Here is a 22,781-nt window from a genome sequence, read left to right on the forward strand (position 1 = left end):
GGCCATTTTTGCTTTCCGGTGGGCCCCGAGGCGCGCGGGCCCGGGCAGAGGGTGCCAGCGGCAGCCCCAGCAAGGACGACACACAGGTTAACCAAAGCCATAGATAGTGTATTATTTCAGATTCCCGTAACAGACCATTCCCAACGCTCGCCGCAAGGTACTGCCGGAAACAAAGCATCCCAAATGCCAGGAGCAAAGGAAAAGGAAAACAGGAGAAGATACACACAAACACGCTACATTCAGAAACCCCAATTATTGTCGGGCTCGCGCTCTTTTTTTTTTTTTTTTTTTTTTTTTTGACGTCGCGGTATGTTTTGGTAAAGCCAGCAAAATGGAGAAATGTCTTCGTTTTTTGGGGGTTTTCCTTTCCGGCAAGGTGACGACACACATTAATGCCACGTGGACTCGGCCCTCCCTGCGGCCCCCGCACCGCGGCTCTGTCCCTGGCATGCATCCGGGGAGGGGACAGCGGAGCCACCGGCCCCRGGCAGCCTCCAAGTCTGCCGGACTCGAGGCCGCGTTGCTTTCGGGTACGCCGGGTCTCAGCCCCTGCCCGGCCTCTGAACACTTGCAGTCACTTAACTTTTTTCCTTTTTTTTCCCTCTTTTTTTTAAAAAAAAAAACTTTTTTTTAAGAAAAATAAAAAAAAAATTTTAATGATTCCATGATTAAATGACACGCGAGTAAAAGCAACCCGGTCCTGAGAGCCCTTTCCTGGAGCCGAGCTCTCTCCGCGGGGCTGGACCGTGCCGTGCCGTGCCGTGCCGGCGGGGCAGGCAGGGCGCCGCGGGCGGCTCTGGGCGCTGCCTCCTGGCCCCCTGCTCCCGCCGCTGGTCATAGCTCCGTGATCTCCAGCGGGCTCTCCATGATCACCTCCCGCATCTTGTGCAGGGGGGTGGACTTGGCCGACTCGGTGCGGGCGTTGGGGTCGCTGTAGCCCCCGCAGTCCGCGGCCAGGGTCTCCAGGGAGYGGCCCAGGCCCTTCTGGTCGTCTTCGGGCAGGCTGTTGAGGTCGGACGTGAGCAGCGTGCCCGTGCTGCCGTGCACCACGTGGATGCCGTCGGGGCCTTTGAGCTCCACGGGCTGCTTGTGCCGGAAGCGGAGGCTCCCCTGGCTGGGGCTGTGCTCCTCTTCCTCATCCAGGTCCTTCTGGATCAGCTGCAAAAGGCCCATGCAGAGGTCACCACCACCGCCGCCACCGCAGGAGCCACCCTCGTTTCCCAGCGGGAACGGGAACCTTCTCTTTCTAGGCAGCCTCAAAGCAGCACGATGGGCTCAACAGCTCTGAATGTCTGCGGCTGAAAGCCTCACCCACCTGGAGCCCCTTCGTGCCCTCAGCGACCACCCACGCAAGGGCCACGAGGGGCAACAGCGGCCTCGGGCGCGCGCGGGGACCTGCAGCTTCTCGGCCAGCCTCTGCAGGGCAACTGGGGCCTCGCGGCCACCCCTACAGCGCAAACAACGCCGAGAGCCGGTGGGGGGGAGGCACTGGGGGACGTGAGAGGTGGGGAGCCGGGGGGAGGAGGAAAAGAAATGCCGGCGCGAGCAGCAGCTTCGGCGGAAACCCAGCCTCGTCGCGTGCGGGGCTGCGTTTTCCTTCGGCGCCCCTTCGGAGCATCCCCGCGTGCTCCCGGCGGCGAGCCCGCCCGCGGCCGGCGGGATCAGCGGCGACCGGCGCACCGCACCGCGGCTGCCGGGGAGCGGCCGGAGCCTGCAAAGGCCGGGAGGAGCCACTGCATCCCAGAGGGCACGGCACGCATTCCCCCATGCCCACGCACACCCCGTCTACCTCCGTGACCGAGGAGCGGTCCCCCAGACTGGCGGTGGCCTTATGCACCATCCGCTGGGCAAAGAGTTTTTTCAAGCGCGTGTAATCATCCAGGACCACTTTCAAGAGAGAGCCCTGGGCGGAGCGGGGAGAGAGCACGGTTATCCGAGGGAGCACCTTTTGGCCCCATCCTGGCATTTCTTGGAGCAAAATCACTTGCCAGTGGCGCTGCCACTCCCCGGAGTGGAAGCGGGAGCTGTAGGAAACACCCCTGCTTCCCTTCGCGAAGGCCGTCCGGGGCAGGGAGAGGGCGCAGCCCGACTCACCTTGATGGGCCCCTCGCGCATGATCTGCCCCAGTTTAGCAATGTTGTCGTACTCCTGGATGGCGGCCCGGAGGTAGCGGTCGTCTTCGGGCTTGGCTGCAGAAGGCTCTCTGCCGAAGGTCCCCTGCGAGAGGAGAAGGCACCTGAAGATACGGCAGGAGGAGGAGGAGGAGCTTTGCTCTGTCTTAGGATGAAGGCAGCATCAGGGTCCCAACTGCCTTCCTGTCGGTCCTCGTCCCCCCGTGGCCATCCCTACGCGACTTCATTTCTCACTGCCACCCCTTGCCCTAGAAGCTGGGTCCTCCCCCCGRCAGGCTGAGGGACAGCCATCCCTGCCATCCTGAACCAAACCGCCGTGACAGAGGACAACTTCCACCACCCTGCCCTGCTCYGGACTCCAGCGACTGCCTGGGAGCCGCACAGGGAGCTGGGGAGCGGGCCAGAGCGAATGCCTGTGCCACCCAGCCGGTGGGCTGGCCCGGGGCCGCGTCTCACRTGAGTCCTGGCCGGGCTGTTCCACAGGTCGGTGATCTCGCTCAGGTTCTCCGGCAGGTCGTCCTCGTGCTCCGCCTGCGCTGCCAGCTCCATATTCCTGCAGAAAGGGTCCAGCCACACGGGGTTGGCCCTGCCCAGGGAGGAGACATGGCCRTTAATGCAAGAGCCACGGGAGGCTGATGGTTGCTGGCCGAAGAAAGCCGGCATCCCTCGCCCACGAGCAGTCTCGGAGCCCATGATGTGACCCGACGTGCCACGTAGCAAACGCTGGGCTGGGGGAGAACTCACCCGTCAAAGGAATATTTGTTGGTGTTAGGCATGTCCATGATGTCCATGAAGCCCCTGYTCCCTGCAAAAAGGCAGAGGTGGAGGCTGCATTTCTGCACGGCCGGGGCACAGGTCAGTACTTCTGTATGCCCACCCACCACCTCCAGCTGTGCAGGCTCCCTCTGACTCACACCCCGCTCGGACTCCCCAYGTCTCTCCATGCCCTGCGTCGCTGGGTTTTCTCCCTGCCACCAGTGCTCATGCTCTCTGGTGCGCGGGACCACCCGCCCACACCCCTCCCCGAAGGGGCCAACCTCCTCCAGGTTGTTAGATACACCTTACTTTTTGTTTTTGAACTGCAGAACCCCAGCATAGCTCACCTGTGGAGCCAGCCACTATAGCTTTTAATTTTCTTTTGTGCCTGCAAAATAAAGACAGAGAGGAAATTAGGGAAGCAATTAAGCTTGACGCTTTAAATGAGAGAGGCATACAGATCTGCAGTAATCCTGCAAACCAACCCCTCCACACATTGCAAGCACGGCAGGGAGAGAAGAATATGGTTAAAGCAACAATATCCTGAGGGAAGAGGGACAGTTTCTGAACCCACTAGCTTTACGTGTTGCTTCAGGCTCTTTAAGATATGAAGATCTCTGGAAAGGCTTTCCTGGACTACAGCAACCAGAGGCCAGCTCGATGCAGCTTCCCAGCTGGGACACTGCCTGTTTGGCCCCCCAGCTGGGCCAGAGCGAGAGTGTGGCTAGCGGGGCAGAGCCCAGGCGATACTCACACTGTTCGGTAGTACCAGTTCATGAGGATGAAGAGCATGGCAGCCAGGAAGAGGAGAACGGCCAGCACAATAATCACCATCTGGGAGAGACAGAGGGGTATCAGCAACTTCTGGGACTGATCCAGCACCTGATTCTGGACACTGCATCCATTAACTGTGGAAAAAGCTTCTCCAGATCATCAGAAGGCCATGGAGAATGGGAAGGGACACCACATCAACTGCTTGCCAGTGCAGAGTGCAACTGTGACCCTCTCTATCTATGCTCAGAAGCCAACAGGTTCCTAGAGGAATGTCCCATCCTGCTACACACCAGCACCTTGGAAATATTGCACTTTCCAGGGCTGCCTGGAGGTGGGTCATGGGGTGGGACATGTCACGTCCCTTTGACAGCAACTCTGTGTGAGTGCAGCCAAGCAGTCATGCCATGAGGGACCACAAGGGCAGCTGGGGACACGGAGTGGGGATGCGGGCGCTACCTGCAGAGCTGAGAGGTCATCTGGTGCTCGGGCAGTGATGGCGGGCTGCACATCCAGCACGTTGTAGTTCCTGAAGAGGTTCCTCAGCTGCTCCTTATTCTCATCGATCATCTGAATTACCCTGGGAAGAGGAGGGATACAGGGGTGGACAGGAGGCTCCTCACATTGTTCAGGCATGTCAGGATTCATGACGTTCCCYGAGGACTATACAAGCCTGAGGAGTGGCAGACCAGGTGAGGGGCTGGACAACATACCGCTCCACATCCAGAATCCGGTTGGTTTCCCTGTTCACCACATGTATCAGCAGTTCTGTCTGCGCRAAGTTCACCCGGCCTTTCTTGTCGACGTGGAACTGGGAAGAGACAGCAAGGTCTGCAACACAGGACAGGTGTCTGCTCCCACAGCATCGCCTGAGCATGCCCCAAAGTGTGCTTGCATGGCAAGAGACCCTCAGGCCCTGCGCAGGGCCCCTTCCACTAGAGACCGCCAGCTCAGGTATCTTCCTGAGCTATCATGCCTCTGACAAGCCCTTCTGCAAGTTACTTTCCCACACTCTGGCTGCTCACATCAAGGCAGCAGATGCCATCAAACAGCAAATGGGCAATGCTTCACTGCAAAACAAACCTCCAAAGCCCTCCTTGACGTCTTTGTCCCCTCCCTGCAAAAGGCAAAGAGGTGCTCTCCAGCGTGCCYGGCTACCACTGCCTGTGCACCTGTGGGGACAACCCAGTCCCTAGGATCAGGCTCCATGGAGCCTCTGGTTTGTGCAGACAGTGCACCAGTGAAAGAGGCAGCAGGTGGAAGGTTACCCTCCCCTCCAAGCAACCTCCTCTTTCCAGAACAAGGACGTGATGGCTCAGTTGGCCAACAACAACCCAAATATTCCCTGTAACTACCCTTAAACACAGCCAGGCTGTCCCAGGCAGCTCTGATCACCATCCACGGCCAGAGAGAGAAGCTTCCTGCACAGACCCATAAAATACAAAGTGAAGGAAAGGAGGATGGCTCTCTTGGAAGTGGTGATGATGGAAACCTTCTGGCTGGATTTGTGCGTCAGAGTATCTCCTCAGGACAGAGACCCAGGGAAGCAGTGGGTGAAGGCAGTTACCTGCACATCATCTGTGTTGACGATGGCACCTGTGATGTTGGAGAGCAGACTGATGAACTCCTCCTCGAACTGTCTAACCTTGTCAGGAATCTCATTGATGATGATTTTGACTCGCTGGTCATCTCGCAGGATATAAATCCCCACGATGGCTGTGTCATTGTGGCCCACAAGGTCAGAAGCCATGATGTCCACCACAAAGTACCCAGGGTTGTAGGCTGTAAACAGGTCGAAGGTTCGCAGGATGCCATCAAGGGTACCTGGGGGAAGGATGGTCACAAGCCCGGGATTAGCCTAGCCACTTCAAACCACTCAGCTGAGGACAGCTAGGGTCTAGGCCAGGCAAAGGGGTGCCAGGCACTGCGATCCTTTTGCTCTTTCTCCTTGTGCTTGACAGAGAGACCCTGATCTCTTTAAACACCATGCACTCTCCCTGTAAAGGGCCCCGAAGCAAAACTTAAAGAGGAAAGGAAAAGGACGTGATCAACAGCTCTACATGTCCTTCGCAAAATTGAGGCCTGTGAAGGCACCTAAAAAACAGGACCTAGTGGACAACCTACTGCAGCCCCTGYAAATTTCCTCATGCAAAACCAGTGCCTGTCTTGTGGGTGAGTGAAAAAGGAGTGAGGAAGGGGGGCTGGCTGTGCTGTCTGGGGGCCCTGGCCATGAGGCCATGGCTCTTCCTGCACACAGGCTATGTACCGATGCTGAAGATATTGGCCACCTCCTCGGAGTCGTTGGAGTGCTGCTTGATGTAGCGGATCCCCAGGATGTTGTACAAGACCAGGCTGTTATTCCCCACATCGGTGTCCACGGCTATGACTCTGATGAGCTCCGAACCCACTTTGGCGTCTGTGGCCACCCCTTTGAAAGAGAGAGAAGGGAAGGCGAGCCAGAGCCAGGCAGGGAGACTGTTGAAGGAGCCACTCTTCTTCAGAGCCGCCACTGCCACACTGACTGTGGGCTTGGCTCTTCTGTCCTCCCTTCAGATCCTTTCCTGACCCCTTTCTGCACCCTCCCCCTGGCCTCCTTGGAGAAAACTGTTTTTTCCCTGGGGCATCAGCTGCTCTGGGTGCTCAAGACCAGAGYATGTGCCCCCAGGCACAGTCTGGCTGCCCTTACCTGCCGTGTACTCTGACTTGGTGAACTGTGGTGCCTGGTCGTTGATGTCATCCAGGAAGATCCGCACCTCCTGAAGTGTCAGGTCTGTGCTGAGGTCCCAAGCCTCGGCCCTGCCCGCYTGGTGGCCTCTGGGTGGTGCCCAGTTCCTCTGGCTGGATGCTTTGACGATGATAGRGTAGTATGGCTCCTTCTCCCGGTCCAGGTCTCGCAGGACTTGCAGTTTCCCTTCCCGACTCAGCTGGAAATTGCTCTCCTGGTTCCCAGCTGGGATGCCGGAAGGAGAGCCAAGTTAGTTGTCTTTTGGATCAGAATTCCTGAAGTGTCACTTCTCTTGCTTACCACGGTAGAAACCCAGCCACAGCTGACATGAGCAACACAAAGCATTGGTGAGGGATGTGCAGGAGGAGGCTCAGAGCTGGGGAGGGTGAGGCTCGATGGGCAGAAGCAGAAGTATACAAAGCAGCTGAAGGCAGCAATCTCAGCCCTCCTCAAACTCACCATGCTCCTTCCACTGCAAAGCAGAGCCATGCACCCCATCTTACCTGCTATGAAGTAGTAGAYGATGGCGTTGGAGCCCTCATCCGCRTCCACGGCACCGGTGATGTTCCCCACCACGGTGCCAGGCTGTGAGTGCTCAGGGACAGAGAGTGCCTGGTACTGGGGGCTGTCCCTCTGCCAGGAGGCCCCAGGATAAGGAAAGGGAGTGTTACCGCAGGGCAAGCAAACCAAGGCGCATGCAGACCACTGTCTAGCACACCCTCCCACCCGATGCCTCTCTCGACATCTTAGTCCCTCCCAGCCCTCTGCCCTCCACGGCGGCCCATGGCCTTACCGGCGGCCGGAGGAAGAGGGGCTCGTTGTCATCGATGTCGTCAAGTGCGACCTGGAGGGGCTGCATGGTCTCATAGGCTGGCTGGCCCTGGTCACAGGCCACGATGATCAGCTGCAGAGAGAGGCGAAAGAGCTGCCTTGGGCAAGGCCACGTGGGCAAATGGGGTGTGGAGACAGTGCTGAGACAGGGATGGAGGTGCTGGCTGGACAGAGTAGTATTTTCAGGGAATTTAGCAGGGAATTGGTAGGGGGTCCACCATCTCCTCCAGAAAACAGTTGACCTGAGACACTTTGGTTCTTGCTAAGTTGCTGATGTGAAGTTTTCACTATTGCAGGCTTGCTCCCGCCCTGCTTACGTTGTACACTGCCTGCTTCTCCCGGTCCAGCCTCATTGCCGTCTGGATGAGCCCGCTGACAGAGTCAATGCTGAAATACTCCCAGTCTTTGTTTCCTGCACCGGTTTTTAGGAGGTTGTACAGGACTGCGCCATTGAGGCCCTCGTCTTTGTCTGTGGCGTAGACCTCGTACACGTTGGACCGCAACGGGATTTCCTGTTGGCACATAAGCAGTCCGGACTGAGGGATGGCATTGCACCCAGGCTGGATGCTCCCCACGCCTCTCCAAACCCCGCCGCACTGGGGTCAGCCTGCCCACGATGCCCTGCACACCACCCGGGGCTTGCACGTGTCAGCAGCGCGCGGCCTCGCAACATACTGYGCTCGTGCCCCCGCCAACAGCGCGTCTGGCTGTTGGGCCTTGCTGCCCGTTCGGCGGCCACGGCTGCCCCCCAGCTCCAGGGTGGGACCTGTGCAGCCCGGACGTGCAGTCCCAAATGGGAAATGCAGAGTTACGATTTCCTTCGGTTGGGCAAGCGCGCGTCCGGGATTGGCCTGAGCCAAGCATGGATTCTCAGAAAGGAGAAATTGTCTTAAATGTCAGCATTTCAGCCCTCATCTATAAATACCCTCGGCATGCAGCGACCAACCGTTTCCTTATTTTGCATGCTGCCGGAGTTTCTGTTCCCCAAAGCTGCACTGCGAATCCCTATTCACCATTCATGCTCAGGCGCACATGGAGAAGGGTTTTGTCAGCCTCCCTGCCCCAAGGCAGAATTAACGCTACTCACATTGCTCCTGAGAAGTGCTGGTCTAACTTCCAGAGACACTCCCCTATAGAGATGCTATCCCCTGTCCAGATCCCCCCGTAGCAAGTGCAACTAAAATCCTCTCGTCACATCTTAAATCAAAGCTTTCTTGTTTTATCATTGATGGACACAGAGAACAGATTATTCCACTGATGGCTGCTTCTTTGGTGGTGGTTACCTAAAAACAGGCACCATCTCTTCCCCTCAGTTGTTTTTTTTCCAGCTATGCAACCACATACACACTCTCTTCAGCTGAGTTTCCCTGCTTTCGTTCCCACTTTTCTGCCCTAGACTCTCATCCGACTCTTATTACATCTTTCTTGATTTTGCTTTCTTTTAACTCTTCACAAAGCCAAGTTTGGTCCCGGACAGTGGAAGATGCCTGGACTATTCCTCCCTTCTGTCGGAAGCTGAACACCAAGAGTTGAAGCGGGGCAGTGGATAACTCCAGTCAAAGTTTCAGCACGCCATCATTCTCTGCACCCCTGCTGCTCCCACCCGGTGAGCAGACACCCCCGCCTCAGCGTTTACCTCCTTGATGTGCAGGATGGTGCCGTTGGGTGGGCGAACAAACACGGGACGGTTGTCATTAATGTCAATGACGTCAATGTGGAGCATGGTTGTGCCCCAGAGAGGGGGTCGCCCTTTGTCTGTGGCCACCACAGTCAGGTTGAACCTCTCGTAGGACTGCAAACGCCGCCGGGACGTGATGAGCCCGGAGTCTTTATTGATCTTGAAGGCCTCTAGGGACAAAATAAACATGCCTCTGGCTCAGGACACTTGACAGCCAGATAAATGATGAGGCGCTATAAATTAGGAACCAGGCTACCCAGAACAGCACATCCTCCAGCCATCCTTCGCTGGTGGGAAACCCCTGGCCTGCACTGTACCAGCCTGGTGACAACAGTGACAGAGCAGAGCAACCTGCCAGAGATACGAATATGATCTTAGGGCACCATTTCAGAGCATCTCCGCTTGCTGCTGAGTCCCTCCCTCAGGGCAGCTCCAAAGGCCTCCACTCCCACGCCATCTCCTGCTGTGTTTCACTCCCGCCTAGGTTGGCTAGGACAGGGCAGTGGATCAGAGGGAGGTTGGAGGAGCCCATGGGTCTCAGGAAAATTAGTCTTCTGCCGTTTCCCTGAGCCTCCCCCTCCACACTTATGCTGGCTTTCGCCTAGTTCCCACCAGCTCTCAGTCTGCAGGGATATACTGGATTTGAGGCCCTGCCATTAGGCACCCCAGGCCCCTTCTGGCTTTCCTCTAAGGTGTGCGGTGAGTTTGCTCCAGGACACAAGCTACTTTTCTGTATGTAGAAAATCCAGGAAGAGATGGCTGGGGTGGAGGAGACCAGGGCAGAGGTCAAAGCCCGGCTGCAGTACAAAGGTAGGCAAGGCTGTAACATGTCACACCACGAGGAACTAGAAACTGCAGAACAATACCGAAAGCGGCTGCTCCTAGGAGTGYCTCACCACAGAAGGACATGGGAAATGTGGCTTGGCCCACACATCCCTTCCAATTCCTCCTCTTCCTAACCCTGCATTTTTTCCCCACTCCCATGGAGGACCTCCTCACTGCCAGTGCCTACCTACTCCAGGGCCCTCGATGCTGTAGGTCACCACACCRTTGTCTCCCTCATCCAGGTCTGTCGCGCTCATGGTTATCACAGATGTCCCTGCTGGCTCATTCTCGTAGACACTGGTGCTGAACTGGCTTTTGCTGAATTGGGGCCTGAAGTCATTGATGTCCAGGACTGTGATCAGCACCTGAATTGTTTGAGACACAGGTCGGTGGGTTATTTGAGGCTGGAGATGGTTGTGCAGGGACTAGGCAACTGCAGCGCTGCCGTGACCCAAACAGCACAGCGTGCCTCTGCTGTAGGCCCGCAGTGCCCTTCCTGCTATTCGTTTCTGTCTGCTGGGCGAGTTCCTGCCTCGGACAATGGGAACAGCAGTGGTCCAAGGCGGAGGCCCATTCACTCCGCAGCCGCCGAAGCACAGGGACAATACCACCCCCATCCCCCTGCCCCACTGTCCGCCTCCCTGAAGGGCTCGGTCTCCACTGTGCAAAGTTGGCCATCTGAGCCAAACTGGAAGGTGTTGGGTGGCTTTGCGCTGGAGCAGTGCAAATGTGCCCGTATGGCCTCTTTCCTCCAAGCCTTCTCTCTGCAGCATTCACCCAACAGACCCTGTTTCTTGGGGCCATCTGGCTTTCATTCTGGCTAATTGTGGCCTAGAGCAAACCTGCTGGGGAGGAAGGCCAGAGGTTTGACATCATCTTGCAGACAGGGCTGGGCATCTCTTGCACAAGTGGCAGTGGGAGGAGGCAAGTCCTACCTGCACAGAGTTCTCCCGACGATTACTAGAGATGTCCCCAGGATTGTCCCTGGCCACAGCGGTCAGCGTGTAGTGATCCTTCTTCTCCCGGTCCAAGGCAGATAGGATGTAGATATCACCCTGTAGCACACGGAAAMCTTCAAGTGGTTCTCGCCTGGCAGATCTGCTACTCAAGAGGGGACAGCAGGCGAGGTGTGGGGGCAAGGCTGTCTCACCTCCTTGCTCAGGTGAACAGCCTCAACCAGACCCCGGTACCCACAACAAGGTTGTGTGCAGCCAGACAGCCTGGGTTTGCACTGAATTAAGAGCCAGCCCCATGCTCCCCTCAACCGTGGCCATTGGGGAGACAGGGGACCACCGCAGTCTCCCCTCCCCAATTTTCCCTCTGTTCCAGTCTCAGTTGGCTTCTTACCGTGTTGGGATTTATCCCAAACTTGCCCTCTCCATCCCCTAGACTATACTGRATGAGAGCAAAACGCCCAGAATCTGCATCCATGGCCTTGACCCTCAGGATGACTGTTCCCAGTGGGACGTCCTCAAAGACAGCTTTCTGAAAGCAAGAGGAGGAGAAATCACTGACTGTTTCATCACTTGCTACTTTACTGCAGAAAAGGAGTTAATACTGAGCTAATTCAGACCTTCAGTGAAAGCAACAGTGGGCTGACCATCTTTTTCAGATGGTTCAAGCAGATACAGAGGGAAGAAGTTGATCCTCTGGGAGCACCCAGCTCTTGGCCCAAAACTGCACGGTGAGCCCAGCTCACCTGGTAGGACGGCTGGCTGAAAACAGGATTGTTATCATTGACATCCACTATCTGAAGGTACACGGGGATCTCAGCAGATCTGCGGGGAGAGCCATTGTCTGAAGCTCGGATGGTGAAGTTCAGCCACTGCACCTCCTCGTAGTCCACTGTCCTGTTGGCTATGACCTTCCCTGCAGGATGGCAGACAGCTGATATGAGAAACCCGCCCCAGATCCCCCCCGGACAGAGTTATCACTGCACAAGATGTGGCTTGGTAGCTGTGATGGCCTCGTTGGATGGAGGGAATGTCGTTGGATGGAGTGTCTTCTGCCAGGACACAGGAGAGAAATGAATWAAAGAAATCTCCCTACAGGGTAGGGTGGCTCACTTACTGAGCTGGAAATCAGACACGGCACCTTAATGGAGGTGCCCATCTACCCAATGCTGCGGTTAGACAGTTTTTGTCGCCAATATTATGCTGTTAAAAGCCAAATCCTGGCCAGCTTTCTTACAGAAGGAATACTGCTTGGCCCTTTTAGGATTGAGCTGTGTCAAGGAGTCATAGTCAAACTCTCCCCTTTCCCCTGTCTTTCTGACAGGACTTAGGGGACTTACACCTCTCCCTGTCCACCAACCTGCTGACTGGTCTTCAAGACAGGCGTAGCCTTCYGGGGAGAGGTTCAGCAGCTCGTAGGTGATCTGTCCATTGGCTCCTTTGTCTGGGTCCACCGCTGAGATGGAGATCAGCGTTGTGCCCTGTGTGGCTCCCTCCAGGATCCTCTCAGTGAAATAGGTGGCCCCAAAGGGGCGGAAGCGGGGTGTGTTGTCATTGACATCTAACACGTTGATGGTCAGCTTGGCTGTGCAAGGTGGACACCGGGGGAGGAGAAGAGGAAGAGGACAAATAAGTAGGAGAAGGGAGGGAAGGAAGGGAGAAGCAAAGACAGAAGCATGAAACTCCGGGAAAGCTGACAGAACCGAGCTGGTTCACCAGGAAAAATTACAATATTTAGCAAAGCCCCTGGRCCCTGAGCTGGCTATGTGACAGTCTCAGTGACTCCAGACATACCCCTGTCCTGTGTGTGCCTTAGCGCGCACACTGGCTCTCCCCTGGCGCCCGACAAACCCTGTGCTCACGCTACGTGCCYGGGCACGCTGCACTACCACCCCCAAACACCCCGTCTCATGCACACTGCCTCCTGAGAGCAGGAACGGGCCAGGTCGCAGGCAGGGATTTACCAGGCACCGGTGTATTGTGTGCTGCGGTGACGGGCACACAGGCCTCGCCACCCCTTGTGCAGCCATTCCTGGCATATCTGGGCCAGCCAGTAAAGGAGACCCGATGAGGAGAAGCAGAACTGGCCGGGAGCTGGCTGAATGATTTGGAGCTCTGCCTCTGCCTGGGAAAGGCTGCGTGTACCCCAGGCGCCCGCCAGCCCCAGTCCTTCTCTCGCTGGGCTGCTCTGAAGTGCGAGACCACACTTACCATTGGGCACGCTGACCGAGCGGTCAAGGACCTCGCTGGCGTTGTCATGCACRGAGATGGTGACCTCGTAGGTGGCCACTAGCTCCCGGTTAAGGGGTGTTTTGATCTTCACAGCTCCTGGGAATCCCAAAAAGATTCGGGTTACAAGTTGTACCTGTGCATCCTGCCAGGGAGCCAAGGCAGACAGGTCTGTGTCAACCGGTTACTGCGCTTGCTCTCCTGCATCTCCCTGAAAACTAAACAAGAAAAGCAACTGGCAGCTAAGGGGGGGAAGGAATTTCTTTGCCTCCTATCTGCTGCCTTCCTGCCTGCTCCTCTTTGCCCAGCACACTGGGTCTCATGCTGCCTCAGCCAGGGCAGAGGCTGGGCTGTGCGGTGGCAGAGGGATACTGGGGTTGGGAGCAATCTCTGGTGCTTTCCAGAGAAAAATTCTGGTGATCTCCATCCACATCAGGTCAGCTTGTTGCCCTCTTTCTTTGAAGAGTCTTGTCCGTGCAGACAAGGGACAATTTTCTTTCCCAAATCAGCTCTACGTTTCCAAAACACGCGGGCTCTGGAGCAGGCGCTCCCTCGGCCCCGCAGAGCAGCTCGGGACGCAGGGAACCGCCTCGGCCTCCTCTGCCCGTGGCAGAGACCGCCCCGCACCACTTACCCCGGCAGGCCGCCCCCGGCGAGGTGCGCCGGGGGGGCCCGCGGTCGGTCTGCGAAGGCTGCAGAGCCACCGCACGCCCGGCGGGTGCCCGGAGGGCGGCCGGCAGCGGAGGCGATGGGATGGGCATGAGTGAGATGGGGGGAGACCACGGATGGCGCGGACAAGAGACACGGGCAGGACTGGCACGGACACAGAGACAAACCTGGCGGGCCGAGAGCCGGAAAGAAAAGAAAAGGGTTAGTTAAGTCAGTCAGCCAGCGGCACGGCCAGAGCGCAGGAGAGAGAGAGAACAAGGCGGCRTGAGAGACAGGCACCGGCCGGGAGAAGAGCGCGGAGGCAGGAGGGGAGCGTCACCTCCCCTCCACGTGTCTTGGACACCTACCTCGAGGCAGAGAGGAAGAGGAGCAGAAGAGAGGAGAGGAAGCCGCGCCGCCCGCACCACCCCTCCTGCCCTCCTACCTGTCTTAAAATCCACCGCAAACGCTCCTTGCTGGTCCGGCACCGGTGCGTCCGTGTCGTCGCGGGCCACGATCTCCAGGAGGTAGTACTCCAGGCGAGGGCTGAGGTCTCTGTCGATGGCAGTCACCTCGGCCACCACGGTGCCGGGGGCGGCCGACTCGGGCACGCTGACTGTCTGGATGGGGTTGATGAACTCGGGCCGGCAGTCGTTCACGTCGTCGATGAGGAGGCTGACGGTGGCCGTGCCTGAGAGCGCCGGCGTGCCTTGGTCCACGGCCACCACCGTCAGCCGGTAGGCGTCCCGCTCCTCCCGGTCGATGGTGATGTTGGCCACGCGGATCACTCCCGAGGCGGAGTCGATCACGAACCTGTCCTGGCCCCCGCCCTCGATACGGTAATCCAGCTGCTTGTTGAGGCCGCTGTCGGCGTCCGTTGCCGTCAACCGGAGGACGGAAAAGCCTGGGAGAGGGGACACAGCCCTCTGAAGGGAGGGCGGCTGGAGCCAGCCAGAGTCCCAGGGCACTGGCTAGGCAATCGGGGATTTCTTTTGGCAAAGCCCAGCTCTGCCTGGCCCTGAACACGTTTGCACTGCAAACAGGGCAAGCAGGCTTGGAGAGCGCCCGGTAGCTGCGGGCTTTACTCATGTGCTCAATATTGGGCACTCTYGCTTGGGCAGAAAAGGGGTAATTCCTGCCCCACGGTGAGGCCTTTGCTCAGGCRCATGCCTGGAGCCACGCAGACGCTTGGGCTTTGCATGTTGAGCTGCGTTGGGATGTGCTGGGTACTGCTGCCAGGCTGCGGTGGCATGTTTCAAGGGATGTACATTGAATGGTCCACAGCGATGGACAGGGCTCCCCTGGGATCTTCCAGAGAGCCTAGTCTAGCGACAAACGAAGTACTTAACTGCCCTGCCTTTACCTGGGGTTTCCCAGGTACTGTCAAGCCCAGGGCAGCATGAGCAGCCCTAATTCCCAGATTTCCTCTGCAACCATGTTCTGGACAGGTCTGAAGGACTGATCTGAAGGATATTCCTTGCCCCGGTGCATGTAGGGCTGCCCAGTGCCCATGCTGGGACCTAGCTGTCCCATGCGGCTGGACCTGTCCTGACCTGGGGGGCTGTTCTCCCGCAGCCGTGCTGTCACAGACGCTGGGTGGAAGACAGGGCGGTTGTCATTTTCGTCCAGGATGGTCACCCGGAGGTTTGCCGTGCTGTTCAGCCCTCCCACATCACTAGCCACCAGTGTAAACTCCAGGTGAGGGTTCGGGAAGGCTTCATGGTCTATCACCCTGCCAGGCTTGACTGAAACGGCACCTAGRGGAGATTGAGAAGCCGGGTGACAGACCCTACCACACGCACCATGACATTGGCACGGCTCCCTGCAGCTCCAGGCCAGGGTGGGAGGCTCACAAAGCCATGTCACCTGTCCTGTTGTCGATGACGAAGAGGTCTGGGGATGCCCCCAGGAGCTGGTACGTCACCACGGCGTTGCTTCCCTGGTCACCATCCAGAGCCAGGATGGGCCCGTTGAGCACCATGATGGGAGTCCCTGAATGGGATGACAAGGGTTAGCAAGGAGCTGCCACCCCCATGGAGCCCCCCATGGCCCCCTCTCTCCCCRGTGACGCATGAGGGACAGCAATGGATGGATGGAGAAAGCAAACAGAGCGAGGCCTCGTGGGTGCGAGGCAGTGTAGGGTGGCTGCTGCAGCCTTGGCAGAGTGACTCGTGAGGCCCAGGTGGAAGARGCGTAGCGTCCGGCTAAAAACAAACAGACACATCTGTCAGATAAACTGTCCCCAGTGCTGCAGYATACAGAGGCTTTGTGGGCAGTGGGGTTTGCTCCTGGATCCCCCCATACATGTGCACRTGTGCATGGAGACCTTGCTGAGAAACCTCTGCGTGTCTGGGATCCAACCTCATCTTTTCAAACTGCCCAGGGTCTTTGCCTGTGAGTAGTTACCAGCCTCTGAGGCTGGATATGAAGATATTTGAGGTTATAGAGCAGGGAGCAATTTAAGTGGCAGGAGGGGAAAAAAAAGAGGAATATTGCTAGCTCTTGGCTCCTGGCAGTCAGCAGGACCCCCTCCTAGGCAGCACCCCTTCCCACTGACCTGCAGCATTTCACTGCTTGGTGGCACCGTCAGAGCTCAGCCGATGGCGGCTCCTCCAGCACAGCCTGGGAGACACCTCCCCTCGTCTGGCCCCAAAGAGAGTCTCTAGGAGGCCACAGCCACATAAGGAAATGAGGAGAGACCTACCTGGGAGTGAGTTCTCCATCACCTCGGCCTGGTAGGAGCTCTGAGTGAAGAGGGGGTGGTTATCATTCTCGTCCGCTATTGAAATGACCAGCAGGTCAAAATCCTGAAGGTGTGTGAAGGAAAACAAGGACAAGAGGGCGATGACTGCAACATCTTTTCCTCAGCTCATGCCCCACCGCCACTACATCAAGCTCAGCCCTGCTCATACCTGGAGCCCTGTGCAACTGCAAGGCTCTGCTCCCAAGAGGACCTTGGATGACTTGTATGGCTCCTAAACCAATGGCTGAGCTTCCTTTCCCAGCTCACATCCCAAAGGGTGATGTGGGGGAGATTTTTGGCAGGGCCAGAGGATGCTATCAATATCAATGTAGTCATACAGCTCTCTGGGATCAGCTCCAGCCTACCTTCCATGATGCCATGGCTATTACTGTCTCCTGGAGTCCTGCCTCCAGGTCTGAGTGTGTTACCAACACCACGCAGAGTGGTAGAAATGAGCTGACAGTGGATCAGTTAGAGATCCCGCTCATGAATTTTCTCTGTAGGGAGCTGCAGGACATAAATGCTATCTGCCAGTTCCCAGGGAGTTTTGCCCTGTGCAGAAGAACCTAGTCTGGGAACACATGGAGACATGGGAGCTGCCTGAGACCCATGGCATGGGCACCTTTCTGCCTGCCTGTTGCTCCCTGCTTGGATCCAGGAGAGCAGTCTTGGTCTCGCAGCTAGAAGGTGGTCCAACTATACCCCCCTAATGACCCTGTGCCAGTTAGCAGCGCATCCACAGAGCCCCGGGCCTGAGCCAGAGCACAGCCACAAGGTACAGCAAGAAATGTTGAATTTGCCCTAAAGTCTAGTGGTGCGGTTCTCTGGATTGGGTCCTGGTGGTTGGGTTTGCAGCCCTTTCCTTGTSACCCACGGATGCTTTCAGGACACGAGGCTGCTATTAGAAATGCTGTGTGTAAATACAGCATCTGTGGCAGGAACCTCTTCTCCCCCCCGCCCTGCCGCCAGACTCCTACTCCACTGGGAAGTTCCAGCACGTCCGTAATTACCCGCCTGGCATTGCGTATGTTCTCGGGGTTGTCCTTCACTGTGATGGTGAGCCTGTACTCAGCCACCCGCTCCCTGTCCAAGGGACGATTTACATAGATGATGCCAGTCTGTCAAGAGAAAAGGGAGGAGAGGCATTAAATGGAAGTGAAGTACACTTGCTCCTGTCCTACTGGTGCTGTGCCTTCCTCCTTTTCCCACTGTCCTGCCCCCCCATTTCCACCCAGGTTAGGCAAAGCTGCACCAGGCCAGCATTTGCAAACKCCACGTATGCGAGGAAGCATGCAAAACTGGTGCACGTGTGAGTGGGTGCCTGTGGGTGAAGACGGGTGCTGTGCCTGCATGCAGAGACCACCCTCCGCCTCCCAGCTTCCCCAGGCTATGGTGTGCAGAGAGCCCCGAGCSCCAGCTGACGTACGCTGCTGTTGATGTAAAAAGCTTTCTCTGAGTTGCCGGAGGTGATGTCGAAGGTCAGGAGAGCATTTGGCCCCTTGTCCGCATCCTGGGCTAGGATGCGGGTGACGAAGCTGGAGACAGGGGCGTTCTCACTGAGGGTGAGGTTCATCGGGAGGTTGAGGAGCACAGGGTCGTTATCGTTRATATCCAGCACACGCACGCCCACCAGGATCTGGCAGGGAGAGAAGCAATCTGGGACCTGACAGGCAACGTGTGTTTCCATCCCTTTCACTCTTTTCCTGTGCAAGAGCTGGGCTTTTTCCCATGARCCGGGTCCCACGAGCCCCATGGACCTGCTCCTCTGCCATGCAGCTCCCCGCTTCCTGCCAGCCTTTTCCCCYACAACAAGAGGAAAGCCCAATGCTGATATACATGAAATGGTAAAAAAAATTGGACTGTCCAGTGGGCAAGCTAATCTGCCATCACTCTCTTGCTTCAYGGTGTAGGTCGTCACCTTCTGCCAGGCTCTCTGGGCTAGGACCTCCCTGGTGCTGCTGCCTGCRTATGCTCACTGCCCTGGCATGTTTTACACCAGTATGGACATGGATGACACTGTTTCTCCCCCATTTTAATGAGGGCTGAAAAGCCCTGCTTTGCTCTGCTCTTCTCTCCCGCCTGCTCCTGCATGAGGAGTGGAGGGGAAGGAGGAAGAAGGGAGGAGACTCAAGGCAGAGGAGACCCACAGGCAAGGGAGGAGGTTGAGGAGGGGGGCGGTGGCCTCCCCTCGATGGTGGTGGCCTGCTGCCCCTTGGGCTCCGCACGGGACTGACCGTGGAGCTGAGCGGGGGCACCCCCCTGTCGCGGGCGGCGATGGTGAGGTTGTAGAAGGGGATATTTTCGCGGTCCAGCTCGGCGTCCTTCCGCACGCGCAGCTCCCCTTCCACAGGCGAGATCACAAACTCCCCTGTCGGAGCGGAGAGAGGGCGTCGATGCGGGGCRCCGCGCCGCGCCGCGGGGYGCCTGCCCTCCCTCTCCCCGGGGGACACCGCCTTTCAGAGCGAGAGGCACCAGCCACCGCAGGGCTGAGCTTGGTGGCCTCACRGACAACAGCCCCCAAAGCCTCTTATTACACCCAGGGTCTATCCCAAGGGCTGATTTTCCCACAGGAACTAGTGGGAGTAGGGTTGGTTGGTCCAACCCGGAGAATGGCCAAAGAGGAGGTGTCCGGACACCTTGGTTCCTGCCTTTCTCATGCATGGCTGACACCAGCCTTGCCAGCACCTCCTGGGCCCTGGGAATTGCCAGGTTGCGTTGCACACAGCCGAGGGACTGTGTCCAGGTTGTTCGGGAAACGCTCTGCAACTYAGGTCAGCTGGTAGACGGGACGGGGCTTCGCCTTCCAGAAACCCTTGGCTGAAGTCACCATGGCTGTGGTGGCCACCCGTCTGCTGAAGGACAGCTGCACGCAACGTCCCAGCAGCCACAGCACCCTGGGGACACCCAGGGCTGCTTTGCCATCTGCTCCGGGGCACCAAGGCTGTGGGCCGAGCGAAACATCTGCCTGCAGTGCCTGCATGGGGATTAATCTGTCCCGGGAACTGAGGGGCAGTGATTTCTGGAGGAGACCAGTGAAACCGAGCCTGTCAGGCTGTCTCCTGGGGGAGCCAAGCCCTGCAAATCCTTGGGGCAGTGAGGTGACGGAGCCGTCTGTTTGTATTTCTCACTTTCTCTTTCTACTTTTTTTTTTTTTATTTTTTTGTCTTTATTTTTAAACAGATTCCTCCATCCCATCCCTACGGGCGTCTCTTCTGTACTTGTGGTTTAACTTGTGCAAGCCCTAGACCCCTCTCACCGGCCRCTAACAGGTTAAAGTTTCCTGTTGCCCAAAACAGGATTTCCTGGTGTCGAAACCCTGAATTTGCAGAAGCAATCAGTTCGGAGGATGGCTTTTCTGAAATGCTTCCGCCAGCACTCCTAAGCTATTGCAGRCTTTTCCACCCACCCCCTTTCCTGCCCAATGACAAGTCTGTGCTTGGGTTTTTTTAAAAAAAAAAGGTGAGTAGGTCTTCTGCAGAGCCTGGGCAGGGACGCAGGTCTCTTTAAGGGCAGAGAGATGCGAATGGAGATGTGACCCAGGCTCCGGTGTGAAACACTGGAAGGAAACCCACGCCTGCTCTGCTCTGCGGGAGGGCGGCGCGCTGCCGGCTCGCAGGTCTTGCCAGGGGAGCGGAGACGGTGTGTGGGTGTGCGTCACTGCGCCCAGCTGCGTGGGGCATGGGGGTTTGAGGAGATGAAACCGTGCAGGCACATGTGAAGTATTTACGGGCATCTCTACACCCTCAAGCAGAGGCTGGGGCAGCATCACAACAACCCGGTCCTGTGTCTGCCAAGCCAAGCTAACCTACTTTGAGAACGACGGGGCCAGGGTGTCCAAAGAGCAGCACCGCAGGGCTAGAGCTGTATTCGGAGCTCTACGTGGGCAGGGCAGTGGTTCATATGGCCAAGAAAAGATGGCTGCAACCACCTTGATCCTCAAAGCAAGCAACAGCAATAGCAGACAGCAGGGCCTGGATTATCTGGTGACTATTTTGCTCCCCAAATCGCTGCATGGACAAGAAAGATGTGAGGGCATGCATGCATCTGTGCACGTGCTGGGAGCTGGGCATCCCTGGGGAGACTCAGCCACCAATGGTGCATCTCCGCTCACCAAGAGGGTCCCCAGCGATGATGCTGTACTCCACTTGCCCGTTGGGCCCCGAGTCTCCATCGTGGGCCAGGAAGGTCCACACGCGTGGGCCTGGTTGCCCTTCCGTGATGTCGAAGGGTCCCTCGTAGGGCCGCGGAAAGGTGGGCTGGTTGTCATTGATGTCATTGAGGTTTACCAACACCTGCAGACAAGGCCAGAGAGTAGGGAACGATGAACGGAGAGGACTCGAAGCAGAGACCAGCCAGCTGATCTTAGGCCATGAGCACGGAAAGACAAGGACAGCAGGGAGGCAGAGACGGCAGGGAGAGAGATCTTTTATTAGATCAACTTTCACTTTTAGGATAAAGAGATGAGTTAACCCCTCACTAGACCTCATCGTGTATGATGGAATGTCCCTGCCTGAGGAGGAGACTCTCTGGCAGCTAATAATAGGTTGAGCTTATGGAGCACTGACAGACTCTTTCTCCTCCACTTAGCACCTCTCTCTTCTACCTGGCCACAGAAGTGGTACAGATGGTTATGGGAAAGATACTGAAAATTAGGAATTTTTCAACYGCCTGACTAAAAGCATAGCAAAACCCATCAGGTGGACATCTGGYATTGCTTAATCCAATCTTTAAAGAAAAGCATATCTGAGTTTCTGCTCTGTTTCATAGCAGCAGAGAAAACAAATCCTGGCAGGCCTTATCAGAGTGATGGATCACTTGGAATCTTAAATAATTACTAAGTCTTCTCCTAAAAGTTATGTTTTCATAGTGCCTTGGCAGAAACTCCATGGCCTGTGTAGAGAGGGTTTTTTTTTTTATCCCTTCTCCTACCTTTAGTGCTTGTTACTTTCTATGTTCATTTTCTTCCTCATGGCCAAAGGAGAAGAAAGCCCTGCCTTTGCCTGCAGCAGATAGCAGTTGCCCCTTTCCATGAAGCCAGTAAAMCCCCAGGTTTTGGGGTTTCCACTGTAGGTTGCCTGTGTGAGCAAGGAATCTGTAGCRGTACCAGATTTACACATTTGAGGACTTCTCATCTACCCAAGCAGCATGGGGCACAGGGCTGTGAGGCTCACAGGGATAGATTTTATCTGCTGAAATCTCTCATACTGATATCTCTTTTTCTCTGCACACAAGAACTTATCTTCTTTTGGAGGACTAGAAAGTGCTTGGCTCCATATCTGAGTGAAACATAGTGGTCCATGATAAGAAGCCAGAGGAAAAGATACAACGGGTCCCTTCCACCTGCAAACTCTGAAATCATCCTTGACACGGGCAACATCTGTTGTATGACTCACTGATTTTTGATTTAGGTCCCAAAATAATTAGTGCATTCAAATCCCATAAAACATTGGCTTTGGAGCTGCTACCATACTGCTCCCCACACTTTGAACAGAGCACTTTAGTTCAGGTCACTACAGTGCAGCGGAGATGGAAGTGCTGCAGAGAAAGTAAAGAACGCCCGGAGGTTTTAAATAACCTCTGTATATGCTTGGATGGAGGATGGACAAAAAAGACACCTGAAAAGCAGACAAAGAGCAAAAAAGGATTAGACAGAAATGAATGCTATAGAAATGCTGTATTATTTACCATCCCTTCACGCAAGAAGAACTGAGAGGAGAAGGAGAAGATGCAAGGCAACTTAAATGAAATTCAGGGACSTTATTCTGTCTGCAGCACCAAGTAACTGGGCTAACTAACCAGTAGGTTAATTAGGTAAACTGCAGTAAACACAGATTTTTGCATAGCAGCCAGTCAATGCTAAGYGGTGCTTCTGGGTTTTGCAACCCTGTCCCAGGTGATGGAGCAGGGCTGCAGCAATTTGTCAACCTGGCTTTAGCTGGGAAAAGCAGCTGGTGACTCCTGGGAAAAAGATGTGAAACTGTACTCCAGAGGGGGGACCCCAAGACCCCAGAGATGTCACTGTGTCGCAACCCCTCTAGCCAGACGCGGCCGGCAGCTCCCTACCGTGGTGGTGGACGTCAGCCGCCGTGAGAGGAGGGGGCACTGGTCTGTGGCCGTGACGATCAAGGTGTATCGCCCGTGGCTGATCTCGTAGTCCAGCTCCTTCACGGTGCGGATCTGCCCCTGAAACGGGAGGGCAGCACGGAGGGGGTAAGGAGGACGCGTGGTGGGCCGAGCAGGACCGGGGCCGGCATCCTTACTGACCGTGGCGCTGTCGATGTGGAAGGTGCCTAGGATGTTGCCTTCGGTGATGGCGTAGGCGACGGTGCCATTGGGCCCCTCGTCCTGGTCGCGGGCCCAGACGGTGACGAGGGTGGCGTTGAGCGTGTCGGGGCCCTCGTCCAGCGTGACCTCGTACAGCGGCTGCTGGAAGGCGGGAGCGTTGTCGTTCTCGTCCAGGATCGTGACGCGCACCGTGGTCGTYGCCTGC

General features: G+C 56.6%; 1 protein-coding gene across 1 annotated transcript in view; it reads right to left on the reverse strand.

The window, feature by feature from the left end:
• Positions 1-191: 191 nt before the first annotated feature.
• The window catches only part of CDH23 (cadherin related 23), a 203,670-nt gene continuing 181,080 nt past the window's right edge, over positions 192-22,781 (reverse strand). Inside the window, exons 28-58 of the mRNA XM_085305569.1 lie at positions 22,556-22,777; positions 22,355-22,474; positions 20,403-20,583; positions 18,526-18,659; positions 17,718-17,927; positions 17,302-17,409; positions 16,253-16,355; positions 15,415-15,540; positions 15,102-15,305; positions 13,994-14,452; positions 12,883-12,999; positions 12,032-12,256; positions 11,418-11,587; positions 11,066-11,203; positions 10,654-10,773; positions 9,906-10,083; positions 8,852-9,063; positions 7,533-7,727; positions 7,178-7,288; positions 6,888-7,017; positions 6,346-6,609; positions 5,926-6,087; positions 5,227-5,483; positions 4,373-4,470; positions 4,119-4,239; positions 3,643-3,722; positions 3,236-3,276; positions 2,877-2,937; positions 2,589-2,718; positions 2,095-2,217; positions 192-1,158 (exon numbers count right to left, since the gene is read on the reverse strand). Coding sequence (XP_085161695.1) covers positions 835-1,158; positions 2,095-2,217; positions 2,589-2,718; positions 2,877-2,937; positions 3,236-3,276; positions 3,643-3,722; positions 4,119-4,239; positions 4,373-4,470; positions 5,227-5,483; positions 5,926-6,087; positions 6,346-6,609; positions 6,888-7,017; positions 7,178-7,288; positions 7,533-7,727; positions 8,852-9,063; positions 9,906-10,083; positions 10,654-10,773; positions 11,066-11,203; positions 11,418-11,587; positions 12,032-12,256; positions 12,883-12,999; positions 13,994-14,452; positions 15,102-15,305; positions 15,415-15,540; positions 16,253-16,355; positions 17,302-17,409; positions 17,718-17,927; positions 18,526-18,659; positions 20,403-20,583; positions 22,355-22,474; positions 22,556-22,777 — 5,124 coding nt within the window. The 3' untranslated portion in view covers positions 192-834. The remainder of the gene's footprint in view (positions 1,159-2,094; positions 2,218-2,588; positions 2,719-2,876; positions 2,938-3,235; positions 3,277-3,642; positions 3,723-4,118; positions 4,240-4,372; positions 4,471-5,226; positions 5,484-5,925; positions 6,088-6,345; positions 6,610-6,887; positions 7,018-7,177; positions 7,289-7,532; positions 7,728-8,851; positions 9,064-9,905; positions 10,084-10,653; positions 10,774-11,065; positions 11,204-11,417; positions 11,588-12,031; positions 12,257-12,882; positions 13,000-13,993; positions 14,453-15,101; positions 15,306-15,414; positions 15,541-16,252; positions 16,356-17,301; positions 17,410-17,717; positions 17,928-18,525; positions 18,660-20,402; positions 20,584-22,354; positions 22,475-22,555; positions 22,778-22,781) is intronic.

The sequence above is a fragment of the Rhea americana genome, unplaced genomic scaffold (assembly GCF_003343005.1).
Source record: "Rhea americana isolate MKP2758 unplaced genomic scaffold, rheAme1 scaffold_222, whole genome shotgun sequence".
Taxonomy (NCBI): Eukaryota; Metazoa; Chordata; class Aves; order Rheiformes; family Rheidae; genus Rhea; species Rhea americana.